The sequence below is a fragment of the Oncorhynchus nerka genome, linkage group LG13, assembly GCF_034236695.1.
Source record: "Oncorhynchus nerka isolate Pitt River linkage group LG13, Oner_Uvic_2.0, whole genome shotgun sequence".
Taxonomy (NCBI): domain Eukaryota; kingdom Metazoa; phylum Chordata; class Actinopteri; order Salmoniformes; family Salmonidae; genus Oncorhynchus; species Oncorhynchus nerka.
This window is the reverse complement of record NC_088408.1, coordinates 61,187,202-61,208,349: the sequence shown is the minus strand read 5'-3', so window position 1 is coordinate 61,208,349 and position 21,148 is coordinate 61,187,202. Positions and strand designations below refer to the sequence as shown.

At 43.4% G+C, this 21,148-nt stretch overlaps 1 protein-coding gene across 3 annotated transcripts; it reads left to right on the top strand.

The window, feature by feature from the left end:
- Positions 1–2,481: 2,481 nt before the first annotated feature.
- Positions 2,482–20,815, top strand: LOC115139778 (solute carrier family 28 member 3). 3 transcript variants are annotated; one of them, XM_029677540.1, is made up of 17 exons: positions 2,482–2,589; positions 3,701–3,759; positions 3,864–3,955; positions 10,764–10,953; positions 11,098–11,242; positions 11,531–11,644; positions 11,917–11,994; positions 12,101–12,181; positions 12,422–12,502; positions 12,627–12,752; positions 14,813–14,943; positions 15,043–15,211; positions 15,348–15,545; positions 15,981–16,062; positions 16,373–16,471; positions 16,568–16,682; positions 20,487–20,815. In XM_029677540.1, exons 1-17 carry the CDS (start codon positions 2,521–2,523, stop codon positions 20,599–20,601), a joined length of 1,944 nt encoding a protein of 647 aa, XP_029533400.1. In that variant the 5' UTR covers positions 2,482–2,520; the 3' UTR covers positions 20,602–20,815. The 3 variants fall into 3 exon arrangements, with proteins under 3 accessions (XP_029533400.1, XP_029533402.1, XP_029533403.1); XM_029677542.1 differs by lacking the exon at positions 3,701–3,759 and having other exon boundaries at positions 2,503–2,589; XM_029677543.1 differs by lacking the exons at positions 3,701–3,759; positions 3,864–3,955; positions 11,098–11,242 and having other exon boundaries at positions 2,508–2,589.
- The last annotated feature ends 333 nt before the right edge of the window (positions 20,816–21,148 follow it).

Here is a 21,148-nt window from a genome sequence, read left to right as displayed (position 1 = left end):
TTTAGAATAATGTTGTAACAAAATGCGTAAAAGGTCGGTGCGTTCGGAAAGGATTCAGACCCCTTGACTATAGAAGGAAAGGCCCTCTTAAAACAATGGAACTAGGGTTGCAAAACTACCTGTAATTTATCAAAGTTACAATACATTATCTGTAATTATGGTAATTAATTGGCAATCTATATGGTATTTTTGCTAATTTAAACTTGAATAACTTTTACAAAAATTATGCATATAATTTTTTTTTTTCTCAATGTGTATCTGTGTCCATATTGTCCATGAGTTTTAGTTCAAGAAAAAAATGGCCTTATTAATGAAAGCAGCTAATCACCAATGTCATAATTTTCAATTAACTCTGCAACTCTTCCAAATAACTTTTTTTCACAACTGCCACCAGTGTGGTGTCAAAACATTTACAACAAAGACATATTGACATAGTAAAATAAATAAGTATGTAAATATATGAAGGATATTTCCTGCCAGGTCACCCATGATACAAGTCAGTATTTGACATCCATCCATGTCTGAGGACGTTGGGACATGACTTGGAAACTGGCCACTAGGAGTAACAGTGAGCGCTGTTACCTTCAAGTAAGTTTCAGTTTTGTTAGGGTGCTGCGGATGGGGATGGTGGATAGACATTAGAGGTCGACCGATTAATCGGAATGGCCGATTAATTATGGCCGATTTCAAGTTTTCATAACAATTGGAAATCGGTATTTTTGGGCGCCGATGTGCCGATTTTTTTTTTATATATACCTTTATTTGACTAGGCAAGTCAGTTAAGAACACATTCTTATTTTCAATGATGGCCTAGGAACGGTGGGTTAACTGCCTCGTTCAGGGGCAGAACGACAGATTTTCACCTTGTCAGCTCGGGGGATCCAATCTTGCAACCTTACAGTTAATGAGTACAATGCAATAATGACCTGCTTCTCTCTGGTTGCACTCCACAAGGAGACTGCCTGTTACACAAATGCAGTAAGCCAAGGTAAGTTGCTAGCTACCATTAACCTTATCTTATAAAAAACAATCAATCATAACCACTAGTTAACTACACATGGTTGATGATATTACTAGATATTATCTAGTGTGTCCTGCGTTGCATATAATCTGACATACAAGCATACAAGTATCTAAGTATCTGACTGAGCGGTGGAAGGCAGAAGCAGGCGTGTAAACATTCATTCAAACAGCACTTTCGTGCGTTTTGCCAGCAGCTCTTCGTTGTGCGCCAAGCATTGCGCTGTTTATGACTTCAAGCCTATCAACTCCCGAGATGAGGCTGGTGTAAACGAAGTGAAATGGCTAGCTAGTTAGCGCGCGCTGATAGTGTTTCAAACGTCACTCGCTCTGAGCCTTTTAGTAGTTGTTCCCCTTGCTCTGCATGGGTAACGCTGCTTCGATGGTGGCTGTTGTCGTTGTGTTGCTGGTTCGAGCCCAGGGAGGAGCGAGGAGAGGGACGGAAGCTATACTGTTACACTGGCAATACTAAAGTGCCTATAAGAACATCCAATTGTCAAAGGTTAATGAAATACAAATGGTATAGAGGGAAATAGGCCTATAATTCCTATAATAACTACAACCTAAAACTTCTTACCTGGGAATATTGAAGACTCATGTTAAAAGAAACCACCAGCTTTCATATGTTCTCATGTTCTGAGCAAGGAACTGAAACGTTAGCTTTCTTACATAGCACATATTACACTTTTACTTTCTTCTCCAACACTTTGTTTTTGCATTATTTAAACCAAATTAAACATGTTTCATTATTTACTTGAGGCTAAATTGATTTTATTGATGTATTATATTAAGTTAAAATAAGTGTTCATTCAGTATTGTTTTAATTGTCATTATTACAAATAAATAAATTGTCCGATTAATCGGTATCACCTTTTATGGTCCTCCAATAATCGGTATCGGTATCAGCGTTGGAAAATCATAATCGGTCGACCTCTAATAGACATACACTTCTGCCTCTGATTCCAAAGGTTGTAAGTTCAAATCCAGCTGTAGAAAGTTGTTTTTGATATTTTATCCCAAACCTTCAACCTTACCTTAACCAATTAGAGTTAATGTCTAACCTTAAGAATTTGGAGTTAATGCCTGATCTTAACCATAACCATAAAAATGTGGAGTTAATGCCTAAACTCAACTTTAGACACATCAAAATGTGACATTTGGAACAACTTCTAATTCTAACGTGGTAGAATCTTTCATGCTGAAACCCTCATATTGAACACAAACAGTATTTATTATATTTTGGATAATGTTTTACAGCTTCGTCATTCTAGTTTAAAAAATATATATATATATATATGTTTTATTATTGTATTTATTTTATATAAAATCATGGAAGTAAAAATAAATAAATCTGGTAGTTAGACTAAAGCTAACTGAACTTGAAACACACACACACACGCGCACACACATACACACAAGCACCCCTGTTTGCACTAATAGGCGGGCGCAGGTCTCCTATAAGAGAGCTTCCTGCCTACCTGCAGTCAGTCGGTGTTTACTATGGAGCTGAATGGTTTATCAGAGAATAGCCAGAGAAATGGGCTGGACAACCAGGCCTTCCACTCTCAGGTAAGGGTACACACATCCTCATACTCGACAAACACACTAGAAACATACATCCACAGGTAGATGTGCAGGTACACAAACAGACACAGACGAATGCACAAACACAATTCTCGATATCCACTCGCTGTAGACTTAAATGCTACTCACTTGCTGACCCTTTCTCTCATTCAATATAATGTACTACTCTGGTGCTATGTGTGTGCAATCCTTGGATGAGTGTGTGGATGATTAAAATGAGGCTTTTCATGCACTCATGTTCAATTGTTTACTCTCTCACTTCCTGTAACACTCCATTCACTGCCTGAAATCAATTACATTTCAAAGAGATAAACTCTGATAGAGAGGAGTGTGGGTTTGTTCTCAAACAATAGAAGAAATAGCCTGGGTGCCAGTCTGTTTTGCTCTCTTTTATTTTACTAGGCAAGTCAGTTAAGAACAAATTCTTATTTTCAATGACGGCCTAGGAACAGTGGGTTAACTGCCTTGTTCAGGGGCAGAACGACAGCTTTTTACCTTGTCAGCTCTGGGATTCAATCTTGCAACCTTTCAGTTACTAGTCCAACGCTCTAACCACTAGGCTACCTGCTACCTCTTGCAGAACAACAATTTCCATAAGGAATTGACAAGAGAGCAGAAACAGACTAAGGGAGAACAACTTCTGCCTAAAATATGTGGGTTCTGAATGTGGACAGAAGGTGATGTGCTCTCCCCATCCAAAGTTACTGGAAATCATTACGAGAAATCGATGAAAAACAGTGAAGTTTTTCTTGAACAGATTAATAATAAACTCAACACGAGATTAAACTCACAATGTGCAAACAAATCACACCTGTGATTGCATAATATTTGTTTTACCTGTTGCACATACACAGTGAGAGTGAACATTCAGACAGACTATACTTCCCTATATCCAAGTCTGTTTACATGACTTGAATTGCCAACAAGGTTGCCAAGCGCAAGCGCTGCACCTCTAAAATTTGGAGTTCACAGGCCCATAATGTAATTTACCAGCTACAATAACCCCACTATTTGCACATCATTAACAATATACCTTTTGCACCTGACATACAAAGTTCTGGGTATTATAGTCTGTCTGTCTGTCTGTCTGTCACAGGACTCTATCTGCATTTATGTAGAAGTTGCTCATCGGCCATCAGAGGAGCTAAAGAAAAGGTCTCTATGGTTTTGTCAATTGTAACTTATTTTCAAGCAATTCCTCAAAATTACACTAAGTCAGCCCTAAGTGACAGTGTATGTACTGCTTGATATCTCTCCAGGTTCTTGGAAAAGAGAATGGAAGGGATCCACCGATATCTGGAGAAGCACAGGACTAGGATCAGGCTGGTGTTGGGCATTGTCTTGGCTGCAGGTAAAAAATGTAATGCAGGCCTCTGACCAGTCTGACATGTAATGAGCTGTTTAAACAGTATAGTTGTTAGTGGATACTGTATTTGGTGTTTGATGGTTACATTTCCTGTAATTACATGGGGGGGGGGGGGGGGGTTCCTGCAACAGTCATCCATCAATAAATGTGACTCAACACGTCTAACACAGCTTATCATCCAAAATTCAATATACGTTTTTTTTTTTTTTACAGTTTATAAAAGTTCAGAGTAGGGTGTATCATTACACTGCAATTTGAGGATACTGCTTGGAAAGTTTATCAACTTGTAAACCCACGTAGGAGACAAAGCCCTTCAAAGACTTGGCTGCGATTTTTACACTTGCTCCACATTACTCCTTGGCAAACATGTATTTAGAGAAAGAAACCTTTCAACAACTTGCCCATAAATCATTCTCTGACCATTATCTCACCAAGTTTCCCCATTAGGGGAAACATTAACAGTACTAACTTGCCTTTTGTTGTGTAAAATAGCACCTTAATAATCCCCTAAAGGGGACATTTCATTACACCAGCCAATACATGTAACACCAATCAAAACACAACAAAGGACACACAGACACTAAAAGAAGAACATCGTCAAATAATATTTTTAAAAAGGCAGAGGCTCTCCTGGATCCCCCCCCCCCCCCCCCCCAGAGCTAAAGATCGGAATCACTTTCACATTTTTTTTACCTACAGCGCCTTCAGAAAGCGTTCACACCCCTCAACATTTTCCACACTTTGTTGCGTTTACAGCCTGAATTAAAAATGTATTACAAATGAAAAGCTGAAATGTCTTGAGTCAATAAGTATTCAACCCCTTTGTTATGGCAAGATTTAGATTTAGATTTAAGAGTATACGTTTGCGTAACAAGTCACATAAATTGCGTGGACTCACTCGGTGTGCTGTAATAGTGTCCTTAAGTGTCTATTGATGCACCAGTGCGTCAATCTAAGTAATATATTAATAAACTGTAACAAATGTTTTTTTTAATGGGCTGCATACAATAGGCATCCACCTATGTTGGCCTTCTACAGTGGAAGGTGGCCGAACGACAGCTGTTATAGTCAGACCATGGAGACATCCAGAAAATCGGTCTTCTCAAGAAAACAACACCCGTTGCGCCCGAAGAGTTTGACCACTCTATGGAAAGATGAGACTCGATGGTGTTCTCCATTTTGCTCTGATGCGTTTTGCTCTGACTCCCACAAGTGGCAAGGTTCTCGTCTGAAGGTAACCAGTTTTAAAAAAATATTGGAAGTATGGAGGTAGATTTGTGCTAACAAGGGGATAAATATGTCAACAAAAAAAACTAAAATATTTCCTTAGCTTTCTTATATATCCTAGATATAGGAAAGACACTTAAAAACCTTATTCCTTATGATTTATTTTTGACTGTCTGTTTTGTATTTCATGAATGTCTTTTCAATGCGTTTCTATGGGGTAAAGTATTAAAGGCCCAATTCTATATATAAACTCAGCAAAAACAATAAACATCCCTTTTTCAGGACCCTGTCTTTCAAAGATAATTCTTAAAAATCCAAATAACTTCAAAGATCCTGGCCTCCCGGGTGGCGCAGTGGTTAAGGGTGCTGTACTGCAGCACCAGCTGTGCCATCAGAGTCCCTGGGTCCCCGCATCCGTGGGGTGACGCACAATTGGCCTAGCGTCGTCTGGGTTAGGGAGGGCTTGGTCGGTAGGGATGTCCTTGTCTCATCGCGCACCAGCGACTCCTGTGGCGGGCCGGGCGCAGTGAGCGCTAACCAAGGTTGCCAGGTACACTGTGTTTCCTCCGGTACATTGGTGCGGCTGGCTTCCGGGTTGGATGTGCGCTGTGTTAAGAAGCAGTATGGCTGGTTGGGTTGTGTATCGGAGGACGCATGACTTTCAACCTTCGTCTCTCCCGAGCCCGTACGGGAGTTGTAGCGATGAGACAAGATAGTAGCTACTACAACAATTGGATACCACGAAATTGGGGAGAAAAAGGGGTAAAAAATGTTTTTAATTAATAAAAAAGAACTTCAAAGATCTTCATTGTAAAGGGTTTAAACACGGTTTCCCATGCTTGTTCAATGAACCATAAACAATTAATGAACATGCACCTGTGGAACGGTCGTTAAGACACTAACAGCTTACAGACGGTAGGCAATTAAGGTCACAGCTATGAAAACTTAGGACACTAAAGAGGCCTTTCTACTGACTCTGAAAAACACCAAAAAAAGATGCCCAGGGTCCCTGCTCATCTGCGTGAATGTGCCTTAGGCATGCTGCAAGGAGGCATGAGGACTGCAGATGTGGCCAGGCAATAAATTGCAATAAATTACTGTGAGACATCTAAGACAGCGCTACAGGGAGACAGGACGGACAGCTGATCATTCTCGCAGTGGCAGACCACGTGTAACAACACCTGCACAGGATCAGTACATCCGAACATCACACCTACGGGACAGGTACAGGATGGCAAAAACAATTGCCAGAGTTACACCAGGAATGCACAATCCCTCCATCAGTGCTCAGACTGTCCTCAATAGGCTGCGAGAGACTGGACTGAGGGCTTGTAGGTCCTCACCAGACATCACCGGCAACAACGTTGCCTAAGGGCACAAACCCACCGTCCCTGGACCAGACAGGACTGGCAAAAAGTGCTCTACACTGACGAGTTGTGGTTTTGTCTCACCCGGGGTGATGGTCAGATTTTTATTTATCGTCAAAGGTATGAGCGTTACACCGAGGCCTGTACTCTGGAGCGGGATCGATTTGGAGGTGGAGGGTCCGTCATGGTCTGGGGCAGTGTGTCACAGCATCATCGGACTGAGCTTGTTGTCATTGCAGGCAATCAAAACGCTGTGTTACAGGGAAGACATCCTCCTCCCTCATGTGGTACCCTTCCTGCAGGCTCATCCTGACCCTAGTGAGGGCTAGGGCCATTCCCACCCAGAAATGTCCGGGAACTTGCAGGTGCCTTGGTGGAAGAGTGGGGTAATATCCCACAGCAAGAACTGGCAAATCTGGTGCAGTCCATGAGGAGGAGATGCACTGCAGTACTTAATGCAGTACACCAGATACTGACTGTTACTTTTTCATTTTTTTTTTTCAGTTTATGTCTCAGTTGTTGAATTGTATGTTCATACAAATATTTACACATGTTAAGTTTGCTGAAAATAAACGTAGTTGACAGTGAGAGGACGTTTCTTTTTTTGCTGACCTTGTGTGTGTTGTGAATTGCTTTAACATGCTGCTCCCCGTGCATGTTAAAGCTGGCATATACCTGGTGAAGGGTAAAAACAACTTCCCAGACTCTGCCAAGAGGTGGCTGTCCGACCAAACAGAGCATGGGAAACAGTGTTTAAACCTTTTACAAAGAAGATATGTGAAGTTATTTGGACTTTTACGAATTTATCTTTGAAAGACAGGGTCCCGAAAAAATTATGTTTTTTTTGTTTTTGTTTTTTATACCTACAGGTCCTAAAATTCCAAATCAAACTGCTAAATGATCCATGGTATGACCATTTTAAAACAATTCCATATAGGCTTAGACTTTTAGAGGTTTTTACATGATTTTTGAATGACTACCTCGTCTCTGTACCCCACACATGCAATTAACTGTAAGGTCCCTTAGTCGAGATGTGTATTTCAAACACAGATTCAACCACAAATGCCAGGGACGTTTCCAATGCCTTGCAAAGAAGGACGCCTATTGGTAAAATAACATATCCCTTAGTGCTTGGTAAAGTTATTAATTACACTTTGGATGGTGCATCAATACACCCAGTCACTACAAAGATACAGGCGTCCTTCCTAGCTCAGTTACCGGAGAGGAAGGAAACCGCTCAGGGATTTCACCATGAGGCCAATGGTGACTTTAAAACAGTTCCAGAGTTTAATGGCTCTGATAGGAGAGAACTGAGGATGGATCAACCGCATTGTAGTTATTCCACAGTACTAACCTAATTGACAGAGTGAAAAGAAGGAAGCCTATACAGAATAAAAAACGTTAATCCTGTTGCAATATGGCACTAAAGTGATACTGCAAAATATTTTGCAAAGCAATTAAGTTTTTTATTCCTGAATACAAAGTTGTTTTTTGGGGGGCAAATCTGATACAACACATTACTGAGTACCACTCTCCATATTTTCAAGCATAGTGGTGGCTGCACCATGCTATGGGTATGCTTGTAATGGTTAAGGACGGGAGTTTTTCAAGATAATTTTTTTTTTGTTATACACAATACTGAGGAAAGTTTTTGCTCAATCTGATTGGGTGGGCCTGGCAGGGCCTGGCTCCCCAGTGGGTGGGCCTGTGTCCACCCAGGCCCACGTCCCTGTATTACAGTGTAATGCATTGGGTGCGATAGAGAGAGCCAAGTGAAAAGCCAGCACCATAATAACAATAACAATGGGTGCATTGCAATGAACAGGCAGAACATAACACGCACCTGCCGGTTACCGCCGGATTTCTTAACATGCAACTAACGGGAGCTCCGAGCGAAAAGAACTGTGTTTACAACAAAAAGAACAGCGGAATAAACTGATCAGACCAGCTGATCTGATGTTAGTATGGTGTCAAGCCAGCTTGGTAGTGTAACGGTAGGAAATATCGGACCAATGCGCAGCGTGGTAAGTGTCCATAATATATTTCTTAAAATGAACACTGAAAACAAAAGAACAAGAGAAATAAATGAAAACCGAAACAGTTCTGTATGGTACAACACAGACACAGAAAACAACTACCCACAACCATAGTGGGAAAACAGGCTGCCTAAGTATGGTTCTCAATCAGAGACCACGATCGACAGCTGCCTCTGATTGGGAACCATACCAGGCCAAACACAGAAATACAAAACCTAGACTACAAAACATAGAATGCCCACCCCAACTCACGCCCTGACCAAACTAAAACAGAGACATAAAAAAGGAACTAAGGTGCGGACTCCGGCCGCAATACCTAAACCCATAGGGGAGGGTCTGGGTGGGCATCTGTCCGCGGTGGCGGCTCTGGCGCGGGACATGGACCCCACTCCACCATAATCTTGGCCCACTTAAGTGGCGCCTTTGGAGCGGCGACCCTCGCCGCCGACCTCGGACTGGAGACCCTTGAGGGCCCCGAATAGCCGGGAGACTCCGGCAGCGCCAGACAGGGGGGCGACTCCGGCAGCTCCTGACAGACGGGCGGCTCCGGCAGCTCCTGACTGACGGGTGACTCCGGCAGCTCCTGACTGACGGGCGACTCCGGCAGCTCCTGACTGACGGGCGACTCCGGCAGCTCCTGATAGACGGGCGACTCCGGCAGCTCCTGACAGACGGGCGGCTCCGGCAGCTCCTGACAGACGGGCGGCTCCGGCAGCTCCTGACTGACGGTCGACTCCGGCAGCTCCTGATAGACGGGCGACTCCGGCTGCTCCTGACTGACGGGAGACTCCGGCAGCTCCTGACTGACGGGCGACTCCGGCAGCTCCTGACTGACGGGCGACTCCGGCAGCTCCTGACTGACGGGCGACTCCGGCAGCTCCTGACTGACGGGCGACTCCGGCAGCTCCTGACTGACGGGCGACTCTGGCAGCTCCTGACAAACGGGCGGCTCCGGCAGCTCCCGACTGACGGGCAGCTCCCGACTGAAGGGCGGCTCCGGCAGCTCCTGACAGACGGGCGACTCCGGCAGCTCCTGACTGACGGGCAGCTCCTAACAGACGGGCGGCTCCGGCAGCTCCTGACAGACGGGCAGCTCCTAACAGACGGGCGGCTCCGGCAGCTCCTGACAGACGGGCGGCACTGGCAGCTCCGGGCAGGAGGGAGACTCTGGAAGCGCCAGACAGGCGGGAGAACCTGGAGATCTGAGACAACGATCGACAGCTGCCTCTGATTGGGAACCATACCAGGTCAAACACAGAAATACATAGAATGCCCACCCCAACTCACACCCTGACCAAACTAAAACAGAGACATGAAAAAGGAACTAAGGTCAGGACGTGACAGGTAGGCTACTAGACAGTGGACAATGGCATTGCCTGCGTTCACTAGGCCTACACCAGGCTGTATCACATCCGGACGTAATTGGGAGTCCCATGGGGCGGCGCACAATTGGCCCAGTGTCGTCTGGGTTTGGCCGGGATAGGACGTCATTGTAAATAAGAATTTGTTCTTAACCGACTTGCCTAGTTAAATAAAGGTTTTTTTATATATATATATATATATATACTCCTGCCCCAATGAGGTAACATCCTATAAGGAACAACGAAATTGAAATAGGACTCATCTAAATGAAAGAAAAGCACATATTACAACTGAAATAAATTGTCTGTCACTAAATTGACTGGAAATGTTGCCTGTGTAAATTACGATGATTGAGTTAACACGTTTAATGGCAGCCAAATGATGCCTATCGAGGCTACTCTTCTGTGAAATTCAAGTTATTGAAGACCATCTTTTCATTAATTACCACATTGTAAAGCAAATGTTAGCTGGCTAACTGAGTGACTGACATATCAAAAGAGTGGCAGGTAGCCTAGTTGTTAAGAGCGTTGGGTCAGTAACCGAAAGGTAGCTGATTTGAATCCCAGAGCCAACGAGGTCAAAATCTGTTGATGTGTCCTTGAGCAAGGCACTTAACCCTAGTTGCTCCAGATAAGGGTGCCTGTTAAAAGGTCAAGGAAAACACCTGATGCGCTACCAAGTTTTTAAATTGCATGTTGTGTATTCTACTATACTTACAGTATGTTAATACCCCGAATGATAAAAAGTACTACTCAATAGGGAATAAGGTGCAATTTCGGACACAGCCTGTATGTGTTTCAGGTTACTTTGCCGTGGTGATCGCGGCATGCGTGCTGAACTTGCAGCGTGCTCTGGCCCTGTTGGTGGTGACCCTGCTGGCTGTCTTCTTTCTTCTGTGGGACTGGCTGATGGGCCGCTACGGACAACGCCTCTGGGACGCCCTGCAACCCGCCAGGGACACCCTCAACACACACTGGCTCTGGGTCAAATGGTGGGAGAACTGCATTTTCTCTCCTTCTCACTCTCTCTCTTTTCTGTATAGTATGAACATTTTCCTGGATGCGTGGTCTTTTTGGTGATCCTTGTGGTTGTCCCTCTGCTCTCTTACCTCTGGTTGGTCTGTCTGTCGGTGCAGGGTGGTGTGTGTGCTGCTGCTGGTGGCAGTGGTGTGCTGGCTGGTGTTTGACACGGCCAAACAGGGATCGCGGCAGCTAGTCTCTTTCTCCGGACTCCTCTGCTTCGTAATGCTCATGCTGGTGTTCTCAAGGAACCCATTCAGGGTATGGCAAACCAGCAAAACACAAACACCCCTAATGCGTCCACGCTGTATCGTTCCAAAGACCATTCGCTGTAGTTCCGAGTGACCTGGTGGGTGTATGTTTATGTGTGTGCTTCCCTGCAAGCCTGTATGCTTGTGCGCGTGTCTACCTGTGTGTTTGTGTGTTTATATATGTGTGTGTGTGTGTGTGTGTGTGTGTGTGTGTGTGTGTGTGTGTGTGTGTGTGTGTGTGTGTGTGTGTGTTGTGTGTGTGTGTGTGTGTGTGTGTGTGTGTGTGTGTGTCTTATAGGTGTCATGGCGAACTTTACTGTGGGGTGTGGCGCTACAGTTCTTGTTTGGACTCATTATCCTCAGAACCAAAGCAGGATTCACCGCTGTAGACTGGCTGGGCCATCAAGTGGAGGTATAATATACATCTACTGTGTACTATCCAGGGAAAGTCAAACAGAGGGCAAAATGTACATCAATTGGATCATTGATATTACAAATATTACCCAGCACAAAGGCCCTCGTTTTCATTTGGACCACATTGCTAATGTCACTCTCATCAGCATAATCACATTACCCTGTCCCCTGGCCCAGCACCTGTAGCAGATATACAGTAGAGTAGACCTGTTAGGAAAGTGACCTCATTTAGTTCAGTCTGTGTTGAAACATCTCTCCTCTCTCACCCAGGTGTTTCTGTCCTACGCTGACACCGGCTCTAGGTTTGTGTTCGGCGACAAATACACAGACCACTTCTTTGCGTTCCAGGTACAGGATCATATGAGTACGTCTGTATACGTGAGAGACTGTGAGAAAATGACAGAAAAGACAGAAACCCAACACTGTCGTTATTTTTCTTCTTCTCTGCTTTCAGGTTCTGCCTATTGTAGTGTTCTTCAGCACTGTCATCTCTATGCTCTACCACCTTGGCTTCATGCAGTGGCTCATCCTCAAGGTATTCATAACATCACATACGTTAAAATCGTGTTCAGTCATCATACAAGTGACTAAATTAGACAAGGATGATCCAGCCTCCACATAGTACTGTATCAAGGTTGTAATTTACCGGGGGACGGGGGGACATGTTCCCCCCGATATCTGCTCATGTGACCAGCATTATTGTTTCATACCTTAGTATCATTTTGGCACAGAAACGTTCGCACCATTGTTTATGTTTGTCTGTGCATACCTCCAGGTGGGCTTCATAATGCAGATTACTATGGGAACTTCTCCCACAGAGTCCATGGTCGCCGCTGGCAACATATTTGTGGGACAGGTGAGAATAGTATGAGTGACAGATGTGCTAGGCAGCAAAAGAGAAATCCATGACAGTCAAGCAAAGGAGTATTTTCTCTCTCTCTCTCTCTCTCTCTCTCTCTCTCTCTCTCTCTCTCTCACAGACAGAATCTCCACTCTTGATTCGTCCGTACATCTCCCAGCTGACCTTGTCAGAGATCCATGCCGTGATGACAGGAGGGTTCTCCACCATCGCTGGCAGTGTACTGGGAGCCTTCATCTCTTTTGGGGTGAGGTGGAAGAGGGGTGAGGAGGGGAGGAGGGGAGGCAGGAGGAGAGAGAAGAGGAGGAAAGTCAATAAACAATTTCAAACCTTTGTTTTCTACCAAAGACACAACTGAACTCTCACCCAATTGACCTTTTGCTTATCCATACTGTGTGTCTCTTAAATGTAACTAAATGTAATCTATGTAATCCCCAAAAGTAAATATTTATCAGGAGAGGACCATAAACAATCATTAGTAAGGCTGCATACTCCAAGAAAGGTTCAAATCTCACCTTTCTGGTGTAGTCAAACAAGCTCAAGTACACAGTAAAAATAGGAAATAAAATGTCAAATTTGACATTTCCAAATCAACAGAACCGTATGAATAAGGCTTGAAATTACTTATATTTTTTTCTAAATGTAGAATAATCCATTTATATAACGACTCACTAAAATTTCACCTTCCTTATAGCTGTGAAATACAGTGCCTTCGGAAAGTATTCGGACCACTTGACTTTTTTGACATTTTGTTACGTTATAGCCTTAATAGAACATGGATACAATAAAATCATTTTTTTTACACTTTAATTAAAAATTAAATTAAAAATCAAATTGTTTAAAAATTAAAAACAGAAATAACTTATTTACCTAAGTATTCAGACCCTTTACTATGTTACTCGAAATTGAGCTTGAGTTTCCATTGATCAAAATGAGTTTCCATTGATCATCCTTCAGATGTTTCTACAATTTGATTGGAGTTCACCTGTGGTAAATTCAATGGATTGGACATGATTTAGAAAGGCACACACCTGTCTATATAAGGTCCCACAGTTGACAGTGCATGTCAGAGCAAAAACCAAGGCATGAGGTTGAAGGAATTGTCCGTAGAGCTCCGAGACAGGATTGTGTCGAGGCACAGATCTGGGGATATATTTCTGCAGCATTGAAGGTCCCCAAGAACACACTGGGCTCCATCATTTTTAAATGGAAGAAGTTTGGAGCCACCAAGGACTCTTCCTAGAGATGGCAGCCTGGCCATACTGAGCAATTGGGGAAGAAGGACCTTGGTCAGGGAGGTGACCAATAACCCGACGGTCACTCCACCAATAAGGACTTTATGGTAGAGTGACCAGACGGAAGCCACTCCTCAGTAAAATTAACATGGCAGCCCGCTTGGAGTTTGCCAAAAGGCACCTAAAGGACTCTCAGACCATGAGAAACAAGATTCTCTGGTCTGATGAAACCAAGATTCTTTGATGAAACCAACTCTTTGGCCTGAATGTCAAGCGTCACGTCTGGAGGAAACCTGGCACCATCCCTACGGTGAAGCATGGTGGTGGCGGCATCATGCTGAGGGAATGTTTTTCAGCGGCAGGGACTGGGAGACTAGTCAGAATCGAGGGAATGATGAACTTAGCAAAGTACAGAGAGATCCATGGTGAAAACCTGCTCCAGAGCGCTCAGAACCTCAGACTGGGGAGAAGGTTTACCTTCCAACAGGACAACAACCCTAAGCACACAGCCAAGACAATACAGGAGTAGCTTCAGGACAAGCCTCTGAATGTCCTTGAGTGGCCCAGAGCCAGAGCCCGGACTTGAACCCAATCTAACATCTCTGGAGAGACCTGAAAATAGTTTTGCAACAACGCTCCCTATCCAACCTGACAGAGCTTGAGAGGATCTGCAGAGAAGAATTGGAGAAGCTCACCAAATACAGGTGTGCTAAGCTTGTAGTGTCATACCCAAGAAGATATGAGTCTGTAACTGCTGCAAAAGGTGCTTCAGAAGTAAACAGTCTGAATACTTATGTAAAAGTGATATTTCTAAAAACCTGTTTTTGTTATTATGGGGTATTGCGTGTAGATTGATTCTTAAATTGTTTATTTTATCATCAATTTTAGAATAACGCTGTCACCTAACAAAATGTGGAAAAATTCTAGGGGTCTAAATACTTTCCCAATGCACTGTATATGAAACACAGGGAATTCATGTTTTTGACTGCACTGGGCCTTTAAAATGTTGAGCTTCACCTCTTCCTTACCCCTCACATTCGACACACACACACACACACACACACACACACAGATTGAAGCATCCCACTTGCTGACAGCCTCCGTAATGTCAGCCCCGGCCTCCCTGGCTATCGCCAAAACCTTCTGGCCAGAGACAGAGATCCCCAAAGTCACAGCCAAGAAAGGCCTCAAACTGGAGACAGGGTGAGACACTGACACACCTACATACACGCATGTATGCACACAAGAACCAATGTCTGCCTAATGAATATGAGCCTGAGTATCTTTTCTGGTTTTGTATAGGGAGGGCAGTAACCTGCTGGAGGCAGCGTCTCGCGGAGCGTCCTCCTCTATTGTCCTGGTGGCCAACATCGCTGTCAACCTCATTGCCTTCCTGGCCCTGCTCGCTTTCCTCAATGCCGCTCTGTCATGGCTGGGCAACATGTTCAACTACCCCCAGCTCAGCTTCTCTGTGAGGACACACACAAGAGTGCATGTACATAGAAGCACTCAGACACAGAGACACACTAAATACAAGCTGGATAGAAATCAATGATTCTCTAAGACACTCTGTCCCTCTCTCTTTCTCTCTCTCTCTCTGATGACAGATCATCTGCTCATACGTATTCATGCCTTTCTCCTTCCTGATGGGTGTGGCCTGGGAGGACAGCTTCATGGTGGGCGAGCTGATTGGCTACAAGACCTTCTTCAATGAGTTTGTGGCCTATGAGAGGTTGGCAAAACTCATCAAGAGGAGAGAGGACAGAGGCCCAGAGTACGTGGATGACGTTAAGCAGTACCTATCGGTGAGTGATGTCAGGGGTCACTAAGTGGTAATACGGGCACTGAATTGATATTTGGCTATCTGTTTTTTCCTAGATAGACAGACGGACGGACAGACAAACACACACAGACTACTTTCTTTATTCAAGTCTACATCAAACTCTCCATAAATGGTGGAAATATTTTTGGACCACTAAATCAGTTCTGATATTATCAAGTCCGATCTGATATTACGAGTGCTCTCTGTATCAAGGATTTATCGTTGCATTTGCTTGTATTTGGTGAAGAGACATTGTGTGCTTCAGTAACAGATACATTTTGTGCATAAAATTGATGGTAATTTCACTTTTGCACGTGTAATGTTAATGGCTTGTTGAGTATTGCATGGATGACGATTGGCTGTTGCATATTGAATATATATCTAAAGACTTAGACCCAGGTTGTTTTCTGTCCCCCAGGTCCACTCTGAAACCATAGCAACGTATGCCCTATGTGGCTTCGCGAACATCAGCTCTCTGGGTGTGATGATCGGAGGCCTCTGTGAGTCAAGCCCTCTAACATCTGTCCTATCCTGGATCTCAAATCAACCTCTAGCCACTCCCCCCTGGGCACTCCAAATGCAGTGTGTTTTTGTCCCTATCGATATTATATTATTGTTGAGACACCACTTTGATTTTGAAAGAATAGGTTTCATTTGTGAGGTTCTTCAAAGATGTTACTGTATGTTAAACCATTGCAATGTTGTCCTGCTGTAACACGGTCTCTGTTCATTGGAGTGTCGTGGCTGTACTGTGGCAGAATGGTTGATGTAGTGTTTCTTCAAACGTTTTTGTAACGTTACCTGCTATAGCGGCTATGGCCCCAGAGCGGAGGGGTGATATTTCCAGGTGTGCCATCAGAGCTCTTATCTCAGGCACGGTGGCATGCTTCATGACAGCGTGCATCGCAGGTAAACCCCAAAAACAGTGTGCGTTATAAACTTGTCACCGTGCATTATCCTCGGTGGTGACGTCATGGTTGTATGTGTGTTTGTGTGTCTTCCCAGGTATGTTGTATATCCCAGAGCTGCTGTGTGAAGACTTCCTGAAGGAAGAGTTCAACTCCACATTAGTCATTAACAGCACTCAGCTCCTCACCTGCTGTACTGAGCTCTACCACAGGTACAACCAGTGTGCATGTTTGTTGGCGGGGGTAGGGTGACCACCAGATTGTGCGCTACAGTACCACATTTTGGCCCTTTGTCCCGCGTCCCACTACCAAACAATTATGTCCCGCATTTTATCAAATTAAAACACAAATGTACAACAACAACAAAATGGATATGTCCAGTATTTCAGTCACTGTCTTTTTTGCCGTCATGACAACATACAGATGTGGTACTGGTGGGGTTAAACACTTCAATTGTTGTTGAGATCTGATATTCAATGTCATATCTTTAACCAATGACATTAATCATATCCTTTCGGGCTAAATTCCAGCTGCACTTGGAGGAGAGCAGTTAACTACTTACAAAAAGCTAGCGAAAAGCTACAAAATTAAGTGAATGGCCCTTATTAGACTGAAAGAAAGGCTATAAGTTCATTTCTTCAAACTTCAAAAGCTCTCCGTGCTCATTAGTTGTTCATCATTCAACATAGCCCTATTCGCTGCTACTTCACTCAATTCCGTTTTAGAAGTCTGCCTTAATAATATACCCTAGAGTCGATGTCTGCGGCCCGCAGAAATCTAATTAGCATAATAATTTTAAAAATCCCAGCAAAAATCAGACTGTTCAAGCTTGAGATGTAATTTTTTTTTTTGCCTTCTCACAAAATCGTCTGTAGCATCCAACCGGTTTGGCCCATTGGTTGATGGCTGTGCCACACTGTCCCTCAAATGTCTCACGAAATCAGCCCGTTGTCCTGCATTTGGGCCAAAGCGGTAGGCCACAAAACAAAAACTCTCCTGGTTTGCCAACAGCCACAGAGAGGCCAACACGTGATCCCCCAGGCGTTCTCCTCTGCAGGGAACCAGAGGGTTGAGATCCTCACACAATATCTGAAAAAACTAAGAAATATTGGATTCTGTCATCTTACAGGTTTGCCCTTCACCACTGTTACACAGAGGCAATTAGCAACGATACAGTTGTGTATTGTTCATCATGGGCTTACTGTTCACAATGACTACATTGTGCTTTTACATCATACTTTCACATTTTTACATTTGGATTATTTGCCCTTTGTGGTAACTGTTGCTAGATAAGGGGCCTTCTGAATAATATAAACTCAGCAAAAAAAGACACGTCCTCTCACTGTCTAGGCGTCTCACAGTACGGACATTGCCATTTATTTCCCTGGCCACATCTGCAGTCCTCATGCCTCCTTGCAGCATGCCTAAGGCACATCCACGCAGATGAGCAGGGACTCTGGGCATCTTTCCTTTGGTGTTTTTCGGAGTCAGTAGAAAGGCCTCTTTAGTGTCCTACGATTTCATAACTGTGACCTTAATTGCCTACTGTCAGTGAGCTGTTCGTGTCTTAACAACCATTCCACAGGTGCATGTTCATTAATTGTTTATGGTACTGAGTAAAGGGTCTGAATACATATGTAATATTTTTTATATATTTGCACAAATTTCAAAAACAGTTTTTGCTTTGTCATTATGGGGTATTGTATTGTGTGTAGATTGATGAGGAGAAAAAAAAGCAATTCAATCAATTTTAGAATAAGGCTGTAACGTAACAAAATGTGAAAAGAGTCAAGGTGTCTGAATACTTTCCAAATGCAAATAGGTCCCGTGTTTGTGTTTTACACCTCCAACAGAATAGTTACATTTGTGTGCATGATATTCAGTTTCACTGGCATATAGTATGTTCTATGGATGGTCTTAAACTGCAGTCATTTATGTCTGGGACGATATAGACATGACTGGGCACTTTAACATATCTCTATCCATTCATCATCATCAATAGCATCTCCTAGGTCTTCCTCACATTTTTGTTTTACTTGTTGTGTGTCATCAGGAAAAGCCTCTATCAACCCTTGATACAGTTTGGAAATTTGAGGTTTGTCAGACTGCCTTAAAATAGTTTGAAGCTCCTTGCTTGTCCGGTGTTTGCTGCACAGAGAAAATAAAGTGTTGTATCTACAAAAATTCACCTCAGCTCCATCACAGACTGGTCTTCCCTGGCTGCCTGACCCTGATGAGACCCCTGTCACCATCTGATCCTGCTCAGATGAGGCATGACAAATAATTACATTGGTGTACATTTATACATTATATTATACATTTAATAGAATCAATGGTTCAGCAATCTAAATAACCGTTTATCCCAGACTGTAGCCTACCCATCAACTCAAGATGGAACTTTGTATCCATTCACTGATTGTTATAATATACTGCAAAATGTACCTGAGCTCTGTAGAGTGGTCTTCCCTGGCTGTCTGACCCTGCAGGGACACCGGTTACCATCTCATCCTGCTAAGACATGTGCACCATGACAGTGACGCCTGTAGAGCTGTTTATACTGTGTATGTGTGAAATGTAGGGAATTAGCTAAGGAAACTGACAGATCACTAACGTTACATTGCTATACTGACTAATAAAAACTCACATTGAGCTGATAAAAACAACAGAAAACATCAGTCTTCAGTCAATTGGCTGCTGATTTCATTGTTTGATTCAGGTCTCGTGTAGAGGCAAAATTAATACCTAACGTTAGTGAGCTACCTAGCTAACCTTAGCTAACTTTTGACTAACTCTGCTAGCTAATGGTACCATGATACATGATCAAATGTACTTCTGTTGAAAGGACAAAACAAAGGCTACAAAACATTTCCATACACACAACAGCTGATAGATAATGCTACCTGACAAATACCAAGAGGCTAGCTAGAGCTGAACTGGCTGTGGTTGCTACTAGCTAGCTAACTAGCTGCTAGTAGTTCATTCACATCAGTCGAGATGGTATGAAACATTAACTAACGTAGAATGTCAGTTACAGTACAAGCTGCACTTTTCTGACAAACAGCAGTTACCTTGCCAGCTAGATTGATCAACTAAAGAGTAGCCAGAAACTGAGACACTATGGGGTAATGTCCCCCCGACCCCAGTGAAAGTTGCGCCCCTGGATAGCTAGCTACATCATTTGAGATTAACTTTATTTAGGCTACTTTAATCAAGAGACAGAGGCTGTTAAGACATGCAAATTACCTGAAAGGTGCCTCGGCTCATCCGAAAATTTAACAGAAAGGGTATAACTTCCTGCACATAACACTCAACTCTGTGTCACACGTCATGACCATAGAAAGCCTTTATTTTCTATGGCAGAGTAGGTCAGGGTGTTAAGTCTAGTTGAATTTTTCTATGTGGGGTTCTAGTTTGTTTTTTCTATGTTGGTGTTGTAGTATGATTCCCAATTAGAGGCAGCTGGCTATCTTGTCTCTAATTGGGGATCAAACTTAAGTAGTATTTTTTCCACCTGTGTGTTATGGGATATTGTTTTGAGTTATTGCACGTAGCATCTCTGTAGTCACGGTTCGTTGTTAGTTTATTCTTTATTTGTTTTTTGTCTTTGTTAAGTTTCACTGTATAATTCAAATCTTTTGGTACTCAACATACGCTGCTGCGCCTTGGTCCGATATTCATGCTAACGAACGTGACACTCTGCCAATCAGCTGCTCACTTTCGTTGTCGATACACCCATTATAATCTGTAGACACTCTGTGACATCGGGACGGGATCGGGATCTAACAAATCATCCAATATTGTGGAAGCTGCCACAAGGTCAATTCAGAAAGTATAGCTAAAACTAATGGAATGGAATGTTCGTGTTAAATAAAAGGAGGGCTGCGAGGTGCAAAAGGGCATGTGCTGTGTGTGTGTGTCCATGTACTATCAACCTTGCTAAACCACTGTGTGTGTGTGTGTGTGTGTGTGTGTGTGTGTGTGTGTGTGTGTGTGTGTGTGTGTGTGTGTTGTCCCAGTGTGCTAGTTAGCCCTTCTAACATGACTCTGGAAGGAAGATTCAGTATGGCTTCTCTCAATGGCTGTTGCGCCATCCTGTCCTCCCCACTCTTCAACTGCAGCCTGGTCCCCTGAGAGGCTGGAGGAGGACAGAGAAAAGAATGGCGAGCAGAGGATGGACAGAAAAGGATGGAAAGAGGAGCATGGCGAATGGAAGCACCCTGACCTCTTTCTTGTCACAAGTCAAGTAAAGATAAAGATCCTGATACAGTTTAAGTTGACATATGACATTTACAATGACAATGAATTTTTTTTCTAAATGTAAAGATATTAAAGATATTTCAGAGCATTGAAAGTGTGTTTCATATTGATGTCATTAGAGTGCTGCTATTTTTAGATGAATTATTTGTAATACTATATTTCATTCATTCCTGAGACCTATATAGCTTGTGACCACATGGTGGCACTACAGCAATCTCTTTTGGTATACATGTGTGTTTTTGGACCAAGTCAGCTGACCAGGTGTCAGTATGTCTGTTTGTTCCCCATGGCCAGGCTTTGTACCCATGTATTCTAATTCCTAATAAGGTTCTACTATTGAAATTCTCCAGAAAACAATTAGTTCCCCCTGCCATAGCTGTGTGGTGTGGTGTGGGGGAAGGACAGGCCACACTGACCTCCA

Bases quoted from the DNA above. Each gene is read 5' to 3' on its own strand.
- LOC115139778 (XM_029677540.1), top strand. From the start codon at position 2,521: ATGGAGCTGAATGGTTTATCAGAGAATAGCCAGAGAAATGGGCTGGAC. The intron at 10,954-11,097 runs GTGGGAGAACTG...CTGTCGGTGCAG, and splicing joins CACTGGCTCTGGGTCAAATG to GGTGGTGTGTGTGCTGCTGC. The intron at 16,683-20,486 runs GTACAACCAGTG...GTGTTGTCCCAG, and splicing joins TGTACTGAGCTCTACCACAG to TGTGCTAGTTAGCCCTTCTA.